Source organism: Typopeltis vanoorti, chromosome 17, assembly GCF_054136105.1.
Source record: "Typopeltis vanoorti isolate ZY-2024b chromosome 17, IOZ_Tvanoo_1.0, whole genome shotgun sequence".
Taxonomy (NCBI): domain Eukaryota; kingdom Metazoa; phylum Arthropoda; class Arachnida; order Uropygi; family Thelyphonidae; genus Typopeltis; species Typopeltis vanoorti.
In genome coordinates, this window is record NC_143565.1 from 29,655,259 (window position 1) to 29,673,893 (window position 18,635).

Consider the following 18,635-nt stretch of genomic DNA (forward strand, 5'->3'; position numbering starts at 1 on the left):
AAATATTAAGAATAGTGATCAGAGCTTATACTCCCTTTACCATGAGTTGCCTTGACTTGCACTATGTGCAGGGTCAGCTAGACTTGCAACACTTGCAGGTGCAAACTTGACTGACTTGTCTGTTTGCTTACTTGGGAAATGGAGCAAAAAACCAGGTTTATATTTAAAATAGCTTGGTATTTTAAATATAAACCTTTTAAATATAAATGTTAAATATATTTAACGTGTGTGTGTGTGCGCGTAGTCTGTCTTATTTCTCACAAAAAAGAACCATTTTCCCCCAGCATTGTTTTCGATAACACTCAAATTCACAGACAAGACGAAAATTCTCTTCTCGGAATTACTTGACATCAAGCCTCTCCTATCATAAACATGCATCCTCAGCTTTCAGAAAACTAGGTTTTTTCTTTCACTCAAGATGCTACTTCACCTCTAAACAGCTGTTAACACTATAGAAGTCACAAATCCACCCAGCTCTCGAATACTGCTCTTGGGGTGGGGCTCCAAAAACCTCCCTTAAAATGCTTGCCTCAATACAGAGGAAAGCAATTTGACTAATAAATGACCCATCCCTCACCAACTTGCTCTCCCCACTTTCACATAGACGTGTGGTCTCTGCAATCTGTATATTCTATAAATACTTTCACGGGAAAGGTTCATCTGAAACAGCATCAATAATTCCCCCACCCTGTACTAAGCCCATTGGACCACATACAGCTGCTTCCCAACATCCTTTTACAGTACACCTCGAAACCTGCAAAACAAGTTTCTTCTCCTCCTCATTTCATCCCTGTTACTGCAGTACTGTGGAACAGTCTTCCCCCTGACATAATTTCCAAGGAATATGATATACAGGCGTTCAAATCAAATGTAAACAAGTTTCTCCTTTCACAATCCATCACCCATATACGGTACTAATGTACTATAGGTTAACCATCTAACCTCCTGTATATTGGCCCAACATAAAAAAAAATATAATTTATGTATTAACCAAATATCTTTCATATCATCCAACATTTACTCTGCAACATAAAAGTAAGCCTATATTCAGCCAATTCCAAAAAAAAAAAAAAAAAAATGTGGGAAGGGTGGAGAGATAAATAAGCTATCATTGTATTGTCCTCATTCAGTTCTCTTGAAAATAATGAAAAAGGTCATCAAGAGTTCAGTCTTCACTATCTGGAGGCCCCCTGCCAATTAATCAGTCAACCCCAATATGGATTCTTTCACTCTCCTTTACAGCTGATCCCTTAGCCCCCCATTGCTCATCTTTGGACACTAATCATTGAAAGGTGTGGAGAAACTAGTTGTTTCACTAGATGTTTTCAAGTCACTTAATCAGTATCTGTCATAGTGGTTTACTCACCAAACTGCTGTCTTATGAATCTGTGCAGCGTGGAATAAAGACATCATCTTATGCCCTCCACACCTTATTCTGTGCATTTCCTCTCCTTCTTCACTCTGTGTCATGATGAATGGTTTCCTTTAAGTGTCAGAGTGTCTATGGCCTCTGTACTCCTCCATATTCTTCTTCCTTAGGCTTGCCACATGTCCTGTATTTTATGTCGAATTTTGCTATCCCGTGTTGTACTTGTAGGGACAGCCTAATGTCCCGTACTTTTAATGAAAAGATAATATTATGTTAAGCAATTATAATTTTTGGTATTCTTTTTGAATAATCCAACTTAAATTGATTTGTAATCCATAAAAACTGACAATTCGAGGAAATTAATTGTGTTTACAGTTTACGGCAGAGGCATGGCACCGATGGTCCCTTTCATTAGTCGCTTTTTATTTAGTATAAGCATTTTATTTATAATTCTGTACAGATATATTGCATTTGCTTATTTTCAAACAATTCTTATTTGGACATTGCGGAGTGTGGTATCGGTACAGTATATGGATGTTATTTCAATAATTATTAAAAAATAATATCTTGCCTTTTTCAAATGTGCGATATTTGGTTAATACATAAAATATATAATTAAAGGTAAATTAATTTTCTTTATTTATTATACAAAAGTAAATTAAATTTTGTTTCTTTAAGCCCTTAACAATGCCAAAATAAAAGTGCGTTTTTAATGATGATTATTCGAAATTTAACGATCATTATTTAGTATTGCACATGGGGGAACAATTGGATATTACACAACACTTTAACATTCAGAAACACAAATTGAGCATTTTGAGTTCCAGTTCCAAAAGTATCGATACTTATTTTGTAAAACCAAATACCAGCAATGAAAGAAAAGTTATTGCTGCTGAAATAACTATGGCATCTCGTGGCATAAAGCATCATTATTCTTTTGGTCACCCATGTCCCGTATTTGGTTTTCCAAAATCTGGCAACCCTATTCTTCCTATACATAAATGACCTTCTCTCTCTCTCTCTCTCTCTCACACACACACACAAACTTTGAATCCCATCCAGAGTTTTGCTGTTGACAGTGAAATTCAGTTCTCTTTATTGTTTTTAAAACAGGACTGGAGTTGCAGTTCTCAAACATTCCATGCTCCAAGATCTTTCATAACCAGTTCTTTTAAAAACCAATATCCTTTTCTCTCCTCTGGTGGGTTTCAGTGGAGTGAGGATATCCTTTTCAACTTCAGTATTACCAAAACATAGTTCTGTCTTATTTCAAAAATGAAAATATAACTTCACCTTCCTTTACCATTTGATAATGCTCTTGTCTCTAGACAAGACTGATTTCCTTGCTAACATACATACATGTTTAGCCTTTCTGCACTTCCCCTCCTCTATTTCCAAAAAAACTTGGTATCTTTTAACACCTAAGACACTATTACTTCTCACCTGTGTAGTTGCTAACACTATATAGATCACATAAGTCCACACCCAAATTTAAAATACTGTTCTCACATTTTGGATGGTATGATGCACCAAGAACATCCCTACTAATGCTGTCTAGAAGAGGGCTTTCCAGTTAATAGGTGATTCCTGCCTCTCACAGATGCACTCCAATCACTGTCTCATAGAGATTCTGTTTTTGCATATGCCTTTTCTATTGGTGTTTTTATGGGTATCATTTTGCTGAACTGGCATGCATCATTCCTCTACTTTTCTGTAAACCATGTAAAAACTTGAGCAACCACAGATTATCATTGGTTCATTGCCCTCTTCCTCTCTCTCATTCCAGCTAGCTGTCCAAGAAATACATAAAGTTCTTTCTTGTCTCTTAACCACTTGTCTCTACTCCCCCCCCCCCACACACACTGATGTGCTCTAGATTTTGAAACTTCTTTTGTGCATGTAGCTTTGTGCATGCTTAAGATTCGTTAAAATGAACCTTATGAAGAATTTTCCAAGCCATCTCAATTTTGTGGCAAAACTTTGTAAAATTTAAGGCAAAATTTTACAAAAAAATGATAAAATCAGTCTTTAGGCTTACCTAACCCACTTAGAAGCGAACATAAAGTTAAATATCATGAAGGTTGCAAAATGTTTTTGGAGACTATTTTAAAAAAGAAAGAAAGCCTAGAAATGGAAGAAAGACCAAAATAAAAAAAAAAAGTCGGAGATCATAAAAATGAAAAGCTGATAAAAAATGATAATGATATTCAGGATGCTTAGAATAATAAGTACTTTGCAAAATTATTACGTGCAGTAACAAGTGATAGAAAATATCCAGGAGGAATGTGTAATCACAAGTTCATAATCTTGGAAGACTTGGTCACAAAGTCGAATTCAGATAATTGAATTCAACTTTGAATTCAATCATCTGAAATTATATGAAGTATGTTTCATATAACACTTATCTAAACTGAGTGTGATAATTATAGAGAAATTTCCTTAGTGAGTGTTCCATGAAAGATTTATGTAAACATACTTGAAAAAGGCTAAGAAAAATTATTGAACATTAGCAAAGAACATCTGGATTTGGGTGAAATAAGCATTGTCAGGACAATTAGATGAGAATATAATAAGGATCTGTGTGGTGATGAAGTAATCAAAGGAAAAACTGTTCAAATCATTAAATCTGTATAGGACCCTTATACAGAGTGATGTATAGCTTATATTTAAGTTGAAAGATGGTGTAATGTTAAATCTGTAGTGTAAAGGAGAATTGTACTGTCTCCTTTATAAATTCTATGGATGCCATATTATTAAGGAAAACAGTATTAAATCTGATATTCAAATAAGGGATAGGGTTACTACGATAAAGAGCTGAGAAGCTATTTTTCCAGCGGCATAAATCAAGTTAAGGGGATAATAAATCCCTCATTATTTTATTTTCGAGCTGGGTATGAAACTCGGAGATCGAAATCTAAGAGTTTCATGCCGAAGAACTATCGGTGAGTCCAAGCATAAGTCATCACGTAAGTCATTACATAGTCATCACTATGTAAGTTCGGTTCACTTAAAACCTTGGCATTCCAGGTCTACCTACATACTGATGAGACCTCGATAAAGGTCAGAACCGGTCTGGGTAGTGACCTCTCCTCATAATGTAAAACAGTAATACATCTCCTAGGAGCTGCGTTTTACATTACGAGAAAATATTAAGGTTAGTGACGGAGCTTGCTCCACCTTTGACATGAGTTGCCATAGTGTTGTACTTCCCAAGTGATGACTTACGCTTGGTCTCGCCGATAGTTCTTCGGCATGGGACTCTTAGATTTTAATAGATTTCGATCTCCAAGTTTCATACCTGGCTGGAAAATAAAATAATGAGGGATTTATTATCCCCTTAACTTAAGGGATAAGGTTAATTCTTTACTCTTGTATTGCCAAACTAATTCATACTAATGTTTATAAAAGTTTACACATTTTTTAAGGGGTGGTATTGACACAAAAGAGAAAAAATATATATATATAATCTTCTTAAATAGACTATGTCCAGGAGTCTTTAGACAAATTATTTCTGTGACAAATTTGGTATAAAGAGTTGCAATAATAAATTGAAACAGAAAACAAAGAAGCAGAAAATCAACTGTATTCCCAGTATTTATCATATTGAACAGATTACGCATTTTAACTATTTTGGCACAATTTTTAGTATAGATATAATCAAATCTGCTAATGCCTTTTATTCCCTTATAGTAGGTGAGGCTGTTTTAGCCCTATCTAATTTTTTGGAGACTGAGAGGACAGCTCAGTCTCCACCAACAGCCAGTCAGAGATAGCTGGCCCATGACTATTACTAATTATAAATAGCATCCAGCAGTGAAGGAACAGCAGACAAGTGCCATTATCTGATGTGGTATTATGTTCCTGAGATTGACTAACTCAGGAACTGGTCAAAGAAAGAGTTAGAAAAACTTCCATTCCATTTTCCATAGTACTGTGGATGCAAACACTGCTTCCACAGGGCTATATACAGGCCCATTAGTAGATAACAAGTTAAATATGGAAATAGATATTAGAATAAGTGCATGGCCAAAGCCAGTTCAATAAAATTATATGTAACTAGAAACAAATCAGCCAAAGGACCAAGCTGGTACCATACAAGATGTTTTCAAAACCAAGTTTTACATATGGAGTTGAAAAAATTGGTTAGAAATAAAATAGCTCATCAGAGACTAAAGATCACAAATATTAAAGTTCTGATGGAAATTAGTAAAGTTAACAGATAGCATCAATGTCAAAACTATATTAAAAATGAAAATATTAGGAAAGAAATCAACATTATTAATATTCAATAATGTTTTAGCATAGCTATTCCAGGATTATGGTTGAATGAGAGAAAAAAATAGTAAAACAAGTATTTGGAGCAAAAATGACAGGGAAAAGACTTAGCAGAAGACCAGGATATAGGTTAATAATGCAGTTAAGGAGGGCTTCAAAAACCGAAAATTAAGAGTTGATCAAATAAGAGACCTGACTGATAATATACCAGTTTGAAAGAAATTTGCTAATTAGGAAATGATCACAAAATTGCAATTGTTTTATAGGCTGTCATATTTTGCACTCTCCTTGAAAATCACCAAGCCCCAAACTTTATTCAATCCATTCGTTTTCTATACCAGTTGCGCTGTTTTTTATTGCCAAAAACAACTTGAAACAGAAATAATTTTCTTCTGACTTTTTATTATTATTTATTATTATTATCTGAGACCTCCAGGTAGTCAAGGACTCATTGAGGGAGGCTTTTACCCAACCAAGCTATCATACCTTCCCTTAAATTCATTTACACTAGATGCACTCACTACTCATAAGGGCAAATTATTCCACTCACTCACTCACTGCTCTCTGGAAGAAAAACCTAGCTCTTATCCCTTTCTTGCCTGAGAACAACCTTAACTTCCATGGATACCCCCATGTCCTCTCCCTGCCTTCCATATAACAAAAAATTTCATAATTCGAAATGCTATAACACTCATTCAAACGTTTATGGACTTCTATCATATCACAACTCTTTCTCCTGTTAACCAGAGTCTGCAACCCACATACTCGCAATCTGTCCTCATAATCTAAATCCCATAATCCGGATATAATCTTTATAACTCTTCTTTGCACCCTTTCCACAGCTTCTTTATCCCCTTGGAACCTGGGTGACCAAATCTGCACAGTAATCCAGGTTTGGTCTTATCAAAACCTTATAAAGAGGCAAATTACTTCCTTATCCTTACATGTCAAGGTTCACTTCAATATAGCAATTATCCTCTGAGTTGTATTTGCAACTTTTGCTATGTGACCTTTGAACTTTAAATTCCTATCCACCAATACACCAAGATCCTTTGCCTCTTCAGTTTCTTGTAGCATAACCCCGCTAATATAATATGCCACTGGAACTCTAATCACGCCAAAGTGCATAACTTTACACTTACTAACCTTAAACTGACAGCCATTTTAGTTTGCCCAGATTTCCAGTCTGTTCAAATCATTTTGAAACTGCTGAATATCAGTGGCATCCCTGATTGCCCTGCCTATCTTCGCATCATCAGCAAACAATTGCAAATCTGATGATAGACCCTGATTGATGTCATTATTGTTCCAATTAATTAAATTAAATTAAATTAATTGTTTCAATAAATAAATTAAATCAATTGTTAACTTAAATTGTTTCAATTTAAGGTAACACCACTAGTTACCTTAAATCTGGCAGATTCACACCCACTGTATATCACTTTTTGATATATGTCTGTCAACCATCCCCTGATTCAAGTCAATAGATTATATTCCAATCCCATATTCTCCAGTTTACACAACAGCCTATCGTGTGGTATCCTATCAAATGCCTTAGAAAAATCCAACATTATCATAGTGTATCCATTCCCTTTATCCAACTTGGCCGTAACATTGTTATAAAATATGAGCAAATTGCTAAAACATGACCTTCCTTTAATAAACTGATGCTGTTTCTTGCAGAGTACAGCATGTTTGTCTACCCATTTCTGTATGCGAGTTCTTACCAACTTTAAAATTTTCACTACCACACAGAGATAATGATACATCAGTAGTTAGAAACATCAGTTTTTGCACCACCCTTGTATAATGGAACTATCATACATTCCTTCCATTCCTAAGCTGAGACTCAAGTTATACAAACATATGAAAGGTGTAGCCAATTCGGCTGAACATTCCTTTAGCAAATGGGCTGATATTCCATCTGTCCCTATAGACAAATTCTTATCAGGTTATGCAACAGCTCTTCAATGAGATTCATGAAAATGAGTATCTCATTTTCATGAATCTCTAACTCTTCATCCAATGTAGCACTGTGCACCATGCTACATCACATGGTTGATATATCTTAGCAAAGTGAGCACTCATTAACTGAACAATCTCATTAGCTTCCCACACTTGAGTACCATCTGCATTCAATAAAGTTATTCTTCCACATGCATTCTTTCTTTTTCTTGCAGCATAATGATAAAATTCTTTTGGATTGCCTTTAGCTTGCATATCTAATTTCTTTTCACACTCCGATTTAGCTTTCCCCACAATACTCATTACTTTTCTGGCCTGAACTTTATATGTTTCATAACTCTTCTCACTCTTATTCTCACGATATTCTTTCCACACCATCTTCTTCTTGTGGATCTCTTGCTTAATAAGGCTGCACATCCATTTCATTTCCAACCTATTTATTCTTCAAACACTCTGGATACATTGAGATATTACCTTGTATGCTGCTTCCCATCGATGTATCCCAAACTTCAAGACATTACATTTTGCTGCATTAAACTGACATCCACATTTGCCCATCTGCCCAGTTTATTCAAATCCTCTTGCAGGGCTACCACATCTGTACTATTACTAATAACCCTTCCCAGCTTCAGATTATCTGTAAACAACTGAACGTCCCCTTTCAATCCATTGACAATATCATTGATATAAAAGTTAAACAATATAGGTCCCATTACTGAGCCCTGTGGGACCCCACTTGTAACCTTCTGCCTGCTTGATATTGTCTCACCCCCTCCTTACCCCATACACAACTCTGATACCTATCAGATAGCCAGTCCTGAATTCAGTTCACTAACCTGACATCTAAACACATGTACTGCAATTTAAATATCAGCTCATCATGTGGTACCCTGTCAAAAGCCTTTGTAAAATCCAAAGAAAAATAAATAAATAAAAATGGCTCTCATCAAAAGAAAGGCGAATGCCTTTCCCTCATCGACTACTCTTGTCACTTTATATAAAAGGCAATCATATTACTAAAGCAAGAGTGCCCATAACAAATCCATGTTGCCGCTCACAGATAACATTATCCTCATCTGCCCAAAGCTGTATATGGTCCCTCACTAATTTCTCCAAGATCTTAACAACTACTGATGAAACACAAACTGGTCTATAATTTGACACTTCCAGTCTGCTACCACCCTTATGCAATGGCACTATCTTTCCCTCTTTCCACTCCTTGGGTACCTTTCCCTTTGCTAGACTTTCATTGGAAAGCCAGGTCAGTGGAGCTGTCAGTTCTTTAGCACATTCTCTGAAAACCCGTGACAAAATTCCATCCAGTCCCACTGTTTTATTGGCATCCAGAGTACTCAGCATTTGAAACACACTCTCTTCTTACACTTCTAAACCCAGAACCTGCCTATCCCTCTAGTATTAAAACCTACTTCTCCAGCAGGATAAAATACCCCAATAAAGTGTTCATTGAAAAATCCCACTATTTCCTTTGCATCAGTCACTCTATTCCCATTTGTATCCAACAATGTCATTCTTCCATAATCATATCTCCTCCTACTGGCCGCATAGCTAAAAAATTCCTTAGGATTTTCTTTGGATCTCAGGGTAAATCTCTTCCAGTTTTGCCTTCCTTTCCATACTAGTCACTATCCTGGCCTGAGTCATATTATTCATGCATCTACACTCCACCCTTCTTCCATAACCCCTTTTTAACCTGCATGCTGGCCTGGTTGGCCGAGTGGTTAGCTTATCCACTCTCCAGCCAAAAGGCTGTGGGTTCAAGTCCTGCCATGGGCATGGATGTCTGTAAAAGTGGTGGTAGTGGACACTTGGTATAGGTTATTATTATTATTACATGACAAGTCCAGGGAGTCCAAGAACTCATCGAGGGAGGGCACCTACTCTACGACTATATCTCCACCAACTGCAACTACCATCACATCTACACCAACGCCATCTACCACCCACAACCACACCGCTAAATTTTCACAGACAATCACAAACATCCATGCTAACGGTAGGATTCGAACCCGCAGCCTTTTTGGCTGGATAGCAGATATACTAATCACTCGGCTAACCAGGCCAGGGAAAAAAAAGGCCTAGAAAAATTTCCTCCAGACGGCGACTAGAATCGAACTTAGAACTGTCTTCGACTTAGCACTATGAAAGCAAATGCCATTTCCACAGGACTAACCTATCAATTATGATGATGGTAAGAGCAGTGGAGACAGAGTTGTAGAGTAGATGTCCTCCCTTGATGAATCTTTGGACTCCCTGGAGGTGTCACATAATAATAATAATAATTTCCTTTTTAATATTGTTTGTCATCCACTTTACACCAAATTGTGTTCTCTTCTTCACTCGTCGTGTACAGCTTACTATTGCTTCTAATAAATATTCCTTCACAATTTCCCAAGCAATAATGATACCTCTCCCTTCCAATTCCTCCCTCCATTGAATTCCTTCAAGTTGATATCTAAGACTATTATAATCACCTGCCTTATAATTCTACATACATTCCTTTCTCTTTGATACTCTGCTTGTCTATTCATCTTGCAAGTCAAAACCACATGGTCACTCTCTCCAACTAGCGCAGAGATGCCATCTCAGTTATTATCAGCTCTTGTGATTCTGTGACCAAATCCAAATCTCTTGACGCTTGTTCTCTTTCTACTACATGTTGCCTAAGACATTTATCCTTCAAGAATTCTAGAAATTCCATTCCCTTAATATTACATGCAGTTTCTCCTCTTCCCAATTTATACTGCTGTAGTTAAAATCTCCCATAACAACCATTGTTCTTGCACTTGCCAAGCTTAACTGTCTAAACATATGCTGCTTCTCACCCTCTATTCTCTCTAGCTTATATCAACACACATTACATTATCCTTTTATGATTGTTCATGTCCTGTCATTTGGCAGTTGTTGGTATTTGCTTTAATGCCACATTTTAATAAAGTGGCATTATAGTCATCATTTCTGAACATAATGATAATACTATATCTTTAATATATTCACTTCATATGTCTGTATTTTGGTTGGATATAAAGATCAGAGCATCCAGATATGAGAGTAGTCTAGCAATTCCACTGTGTTTTTTTTTTTTGCTCAGCCTTGATATTGGTGAACCTGTTTATTGATGTTCTTAGCAAAAAAGAACAACTGTCACTCTCATTGGCTAAGTTGATAGCATTTCTTCTCCTAATTCTACATGTGGGTTCAAAATCCCACTATGGATTGATATTATTAGTAGACCTCCATGGAGTCAGAAGACTCGTCAACAAACTATCTACACATCACACTATATATCATATCTTACTTTGAAAACATTTGCCATTAGGCGTTAATCACAGACTCCAGCAGTAATTCAATTTAAACATTCACCATATTGAAAGCATGAAAACCTATTCCAGACCTTTACGTAGAGCAGCAAACAGATATGTACGTTCAGGTGCTTGTTAAAACTTGCACTGTAGATTTAGTAGAAATTGGGCACAGCATAGAGGAATGAAATTGATTGTTAGGTTAATCCTTCAGGTATTTCATCTCTCACAGAATCATCACTGGCAGTTCAGCATATAATACTGTGGGAAGCAAAAATGATTAGATTTAAGAGCTGGTCCTAGGTTTGTAAACTTACTACAGCAAATTATAGTAGTTTTTCTCCATTAATTTTTCTCTCTACTTCATTTCCATTAAATCTGCAATTTCACATTTCTAAACTCTAAAAACATACAGCTATTAGTGGGCTTATCAATTGGGCTTTTCTGGACTTAAATTGATTGGCTTATCTCATTTTATTGAATCCAGTTGAATTCTTGAATATGGCAATAGCAGCATAAATCAGTAGATCCATTGTGCAAGATGGTTAGAATATGTTTTTTGGCATTGCTATCCTGATACTAGGGTAGCTTTGCTTGAATGCTATTGGTGATCAGGTAGGTACATCCTATCATGCTTAGTTCATCCATCTGGTAATGGTTACTTCTGGTAAGATATTGAGCCATGGCACAAGGCAAGCATCTCTTAGGAATGATTCCAGAAGCATGAAGGAGATTTTGCCAATGCTTCATTTACTCAGTCACCAAATATCATCCCAACTGAACTGAGCATGTATGGGATGAAATGGAACAAGCTGCTTGCAACAAGGCCTCTTATATTGCAGTCTCAGGAAACTATGTATGTAATCAAGTCTTCATTGGGTAGCATCCCACATGGTAAAGAAAGCACAATATTTTCTTTACCGTATGGAATGCATGTTCCTTCAACAGATATTTGTTCTGAGTCTATTCTAAGAGCTATACCGGTTCTACTTAATGTTAGGTAGTGTACTTAATAAATAGGCTGCCTAGTATACATACATATATATATATTTTTTTAAAGAATAAATATTTAATGACTTAAACCGAGATAAAATATGAAGTTTTAATGAAAATGATACAACTAGTTTTAGCCTTCTTCAAGTATCCACTAAGGTAGAGCACAGTAATAAAAATTGAAGTTACAAAAAACTTAGAATTATAGGCAAAAAATGCAATACATAATTGACACAAAAATGTTGTATTTTTCAAGTTATTCTATCTAACGGCTATTGTTTGTTGCATGCGAGCTTGCAATTTCTCATGAACGCCAGTATTGAACAACTGCAGCATGGCTATCAGGGATGTTGTAACTCAAATTGCTGTTCAAATGTTCAGGATTTAGGAGGATTTCCCTGGACTCCACGATTTTCCTTTCAAACTCATCACTGCAACGGAAAATGTTTTCGGATTTATCCCAGCAAACTGAGTGACTCTGTAGATCATCATGAGGATTGTTTGAGAAAAGAACATGACTGGATAGGGCAGATGCATGTGATCTTTTATAGGAGATGTCTCTCTTATGCTCCTCAATACGAAGTTCAACAGATTTGTTAGTCTGTCCAAAATAAGGAATATTACAATCGCACCACAACTTGTAAACACCTGGATATTTCAGGTTGTGATGAATAGGCTTTGGGTGGCATGCAGTTTGGAAGAATTATATATATATATATATATATATATATATATAAGATAAAGCTGTAAATTAGAATAGTTATCATAATAAATGGTGATCTCTCCTTGGCAAGTGACATTTTTCAATCTCCTAAAAACATTTTCATTTATAGTTTATTATATTACATACTGAATTTCTTGAGTTTCTGAGAGGCACCTAACCACCTTAGATGGTAGGTGATTATTTGGGTGGTGGCCAGTCATATGAGAACTTCTGTGAGAAAGGGATTTATGTGGAACCATAGGATTGGTGATTATGACAAGCTCAGGAGACAGCTTATAGCTGTATCAGGGAATGAAGAATTGGAAGGAAAGGAGATCAGTGCTTCTTGGGACCTGTTCAGGGATTGTCTAGCAGAGGCAGTGTCTGAATGCATTCCAAAGGTCAAGAGGTTGAATATAGAAGATGTGAAATGGATGAATGGAGCAGCTAAGCATACAGTTTGGAAGAATTATGGAGGCAGCATAAAATAAGTGTGGTAATAATCAATTTCACAAGGAGTGAAGAGAGCAAGCAAACGAGGTAACTCACGTGGTAAGGGTAGCAAAAAACTAACGAGGCCAAAAGGAATCTTAAGAAGTTTTTTTCAATACGTGGCCAGTAGAAAAAAGAATGATTATGGAAGGATGATACTGTTTGGATAGAATAGTAGAATAATAACCACTGAAGATATAGTAGAGATGTTAAATGAGCAGTTCATAAAAGTATTTCATCTTCATGAAAGTAACATCATGCAGAACTTGAGAGCAGTGTGAAGAAAGGAAGGAGGGGTATGAGCCACTGTTGGTGAGTAAGCAGGAGGTGTATGAGGAATTGAGTAAACTTGATGTCAATAAAGTTGTAGGACTTGATGGTATATCACCCCATCTTAAGGGAATGTTCTAGGGAATTAACAACAGCTTTAACTTAAGTCTTAGATTTGCCCAAGTTCCAAAGGCATGGAAAGAGGGCAGAATTGTTCCGCTTCATAAGGGGGGGGGGGTATAAGTCTAAGGCTTCGAATTACAGGTCAGTCTGTTTGTCTGGTGGTAAATATATCAGAGAGGTTAGTGGAAACCAGGATTCAGAATTGGGTTGATGACAACAACATTCACTTTAATGGACAGCATGGGTTTGTTAAAGGACTGATCATGTTTTAGCAGTCTACTTGCTTGCTTACCATAATAAGATGACAGATGCATTGGATGAAAAGGAAGCATACATAGTGATATATTTAGAGTTTACTAAATCCTTTGATAGATTGCCACATGACAAGCTGGTAATTAAACTGGAAGATGGGGTTGGATAGTAGATTAGTGCATGAGATTGGAGATTGGCTGTCTGATAGTTATCAACAAGTTGTGTATGGGAGCAATATCCCAAAGGAGGAGGGTCACATGTGTACCCCGGGAGTGTTTTGGGTCATTGCAGTTTAATTTGTATGTAAATGATATTGGGAAGGGCTTGAATAGTGATATACAGTTATTTGCCAATGCTGCAAAGTTGAGAACTATGAGAAGTATAGTGGATATTGTAGCCTTGCAAAGGATCTTGAATAGACTTTCTGAATGGGCAAATGAATGGCACTATCAGTTTAGTTTGGGAAGCACAGAAGGGATGCAAAGTATAAGATTGATGGGGGGATATCTTAGAGGAAGTGGAGATGAGAGATCTGGGGGTGTTGATGGATAAGGACCTGAAATTTCAGAGACATTTAGCTAAAATGTGAGGACAGCACAGTGCATTATGGGAATGATGCAGGAACACTGACATGTAGCAGTAAGGATGTTATGATTCGTTTGTATAAGGCTTTGATTAGACTACATATGAATTACTATGCACAGATTTGGTCATCAGGTTTTCAAATGAATGAAGAGAAGATTGACTCAGGTGGTTTCTGGTGTCAGGAACATAGAATTTGAAGAGAATGAAAAATGCAGAGTCAAGTGGATAGAAGGATGGGGGGGGGGGGGACATGATTGAGATATATATAAGTTGGTAAGGGGTTATTATCTGATTAATGTGGATCAGATTTTTCATGTAAGGCTTACCATATTCTTGGAAGCTGGGTAAGGAGGGTATGAACAAAGGAGTGAGGAGTAGGTTTTTTGCATGGAGAGTTTTGGGATGGTTTGATGAATGCATTGCCTGGAAGTGTGGAGACAGTGAATGCATTTGTTATGGTATGACAAGCTGTGTGTGTGTGTGTGTGTGTGAGAGAGAGAGAGATGGAGATCATCCTGTGATGATTCACTGACTCCATATAGATCTACTATTACTACTAATAATAATACACAACTTACATATTTTTTTAAAAATGATTGTGGATGTTTGCAAGTATTATTTGAAAACTTTATTATTGTTATTATACCATAGGTTACATGATACATGAAGCTACTGCTTGGAGCACTTATCGTAATAAGTGGTATTTCCTACCACGACGAGCAAGCACAAGTCAGTACAATGAAAAAGATGATGAAAAACGTGGCACTAACATTTTACTGGAAGCTTCGGAAAACTTTTCTGAAATTACTGTTAAAACAGTTGGCCCACTAGTACAAACACATGGATTTTCATCCTTTAAATTTGTTCCTGGAACTTCAGATTCAGTTTTAATTGCATTAAAATCAGAAGAAATTGAAGGGAAGATTGCAACATACATTACAATCTTTACTGTTAATGGAGAAATCTTAATGCCTGAGGTTGAAATTGGGGGATACAAATATGAAGGTATTGAATTTATATGATATCTCTGTTTATATGTTAAATTATGTAAATAAATAATTATATCAGTTAGTCAGCTTGCCTTTAATGTTATTGATAAAGATAACCTGAATGAAGTAGTGTATCTTCAGAAAAAAAATCAAATCGTTTTTTTTTTTTAAATTAATAATATCATTTTGTGTGATACAGTCAAATGGATAGTATGGTGTGGAAGCATGGTTGTATTTATTATTACATATTTTGAAAGATGTTCTTGAAAATTGTCAAATATATGTATATACTTTACATTCATTAAGACAGCCCTTAAGTAATTTTTAACTAATGAAAAATGACTTGAAAATGTCAAAAATTGTTTGATCTAATGGTTGTGTTTCTACATATCATAGATAGTGATGGTGAACCATTGGTACTGACTGCAACACTTATTTGATCATTGTATTTGCATACATTTCCATGCAGATATTGCTGTTACAAGGTTGTGATATCTTTTGTATAACTAGCTGACATATATACTAATGATAATGATATTAAAAAAAAATTGAAATTATAAATACAAATCCTGACACAGTTGATAATAAAGGCAACACTTTTTTTTTAAATCTGAATAAATTGAAATGCAGATTCACAAAATTTTAATAAAATTTGTTTCAGAAGACCAAATTTGTTACTCAAAGAAATTGTAAATGCAGAACCAAGATGTATATAATTGATGTCAGCACTAATGTTTGAAAGAATGCCAGTTGTTATGAAACGGTGAAATGATTACCATATATTTTCGCGTATAATGCGAACTAGAAATTTTGTTTGAAAACTAGCCCTAAAATACAATGTCCACGTATAATGCGATCTGTTAATCTTGTTCCATAACATTGTAAATAATACAATACAAATTAACAAAAGAAATATTTATTTTGAAACAAAATGTCAAAATCCTTTAAATTCTTCTTCATCTTTTGAGTCATCAAACATTTCATTTGTAAATTCATCTGTAGGGATTGCGTCATCAGTGTAGCAGTTGTCGTTATCGTCTTCATGCTCTCCATTTTGTTGTGCATCATCCTCGCTTTTGTATATGACGTGATCTTCGGATCCATCCATTGAATTACTTATTCCACATTTAAGAAATGAGCATTGAATCATTTCAGATGGTATTGAATCCCATGCTTCTTTAACCCAGCTGGTGACTAGGGTGATCTCAGGCTTCGGAAAATTCCCACCCGTTGTCATCCTCACCAAACCAGATGACATCCATTCTCTCCATTTTTCACGTAAGTGATCTTTAAACGGCTTATTCAAGCTGACATCAAGCGGCTGCAAAACGGAAGTTAGACCACCCGGTATGACTGCTGGGTCTGTACATAGCTCACATGCTTTCTCTTTGCTTGCCTCCGTTAAATGCGTCCGGAACATATCCCAGACTAGCATGGTTTGTTGACATAACAAGTTACCTGGATGTATGTTCCATACTTGATCCAGCCACAATTGTACACCTTCTTCATCCATCCAACCTTTCTGATTGACGCGAACAATTACACCTGGTGGAAATTTCATGTGCTTCGGAAGTTTCTTCCTTTTAAATATCACTGTCGGCTTTAATTTGGTTCCGTCTGCCATGCATGCTAGAACAACAGTAAAATGCATTTTTTCATGTCCCGTTGTTTTTATGAGACACCCTTTTCACCAACTGAGTTGGTGAAAAGGGTGTCTCATAAAAACAATGATTCCCAGGCATATCAAAGTACATGGGCGTCTCATCCATATTGCCAATTTGGGAAAGTTCATATCCATGACACTTCTGTAATTTTATGATAAATTTATGGAAGGACTGCACTTTTTCTTCAAGCTGCTTTGGTAACTACTGCGCAATTTTTGTTCAGTGTCGTAATGTTAATGCTTAAATCTGTTGCACCACCCAGGTGAAGCAAGAAAAGATGAAATACCTGGTGTGTCCTTGAATTTACCATTCTTGAGTTGTAGAGCTCGAAAACGAATTGCATTTCTTGTTACTATAATGCCATCTTGTCGTTGCATCAAAATCCATTCATTTAGCTCTTTGTCGAGTTCTGGAAAGGATGCTACATCTCCACGATGGGTGTGTTTCGTTTTGGGGATTTTTTCAAGATTGTCTTTTTGCTTACGCCAAAGTCTAACATTACTCTCTGCTACACCAAATTCTCTCATAGCAACACTGTTATTATGTTCTTCTGCAAACTGCACGACACGCAATTTAAATCCTGCTTCAAAATATGAACATTTACGTTTCTGTTGTTTCATTTTCAGGCTAGGTTTGTTTAATGAATAATATTTAAAATGAACTGTGGTTAAACCGATATACCTAACTGTGCTCTATCATTAGCACTACTTACATTACCGGCTTTATGTGCAGATATGATGCGCGCTCGGTCGCCGAATGTGAGTGGGTCAAGTAGATTTGGTTGCATAGGCATTAGGTAGTATATATTGTGTATGCAAGTCTAATAAGATGTTATATTTTTTAGTATCCGCATATAATGCGAACCCCTAACTTTAAGTAGTATTTTTTACCATACATTTTTCGCATTATACGTGATAATATACGGTAGCTTTTGCTGTGTATTCTTTCTTTTAAACGTATTCATATGAATAGTCATTCTTCTCTATTAATTATATCAAATTCAAGCTACTACTCTGCTGATATTGCTGTCAAAACACTCAGAAACCAGACACTGGGATTTGTCAGAGTGTGCTGGCCATAAATATAATTAAATTTTGCACCAAATTAAACTGGTACTACTTTATACTGGGAAGTTACTTTTGTTATAAACATTGTCAGGCAGCAAAATAGTTCAGCATCCCTGAAGAATAACATTGCATATATTCAAAGAACTATAAAATAAAAAATTAAATTTTTAATTTTACAGTTTATTTAAAGTTATATTCAAAGTTTATAGTATTTTGAATGATGTGTTATGTTAAAATGTTATTAATGATTAATAAGATGTGATCAGTCATTTCACATGTCAGCATTGTAAATGATTATTTTATTATTTAATTTTATATTTCATATTGAAAAAAAATTTAGAAATTAAAAATTTATTCATATGGTTTTAATGCTTAACTTGGTGTGCTGGGATGTTAAGTATCCTCAAATCATGAAAATCATGAGCATATTGAGCAGAATTCCTGAGATCTTTTAGATCTCAAAATCATCAATTTCCTGATATGTACCCCTAAGGGGTGTTCAGGCTCATTACTTTATGTTAGAACTTATTATTAAAAAAAATTATTTTCTTGTTTACCATTATTTTAT

General features: G+C 35.7%; 1 protein-coding gene across 2 annotated transcripts in view; it reads left to right on the plus strand.

Moving 5' to 3' along the window:
* LOC150097252 (soluble calcium-activated nucleotidase 1) overlaps window positions 1-15,418 on the plus strand; it is a 66,631-nt gene extending 51,213 nt beyond the window's left edge. For both annotated transcript variants that reach the window (XM_090407020.1, XM_090407019.1), the window contains exon 4: window positions 14,999-15,418. In XM_090407020.1, the coding sequence (XP_090263146.1) occupies window positions 14,999-15,369 (371 nt within the window). In that variant the 3' untranslated portion in view covers window positions 15,370-15,418. The remainder of the gene's footprint in view (window positions 1-14,998) is intronic.
* The last annotated feature ends 3,217 nt before the right edge of the window (window positions 15,419-18,635 follow it).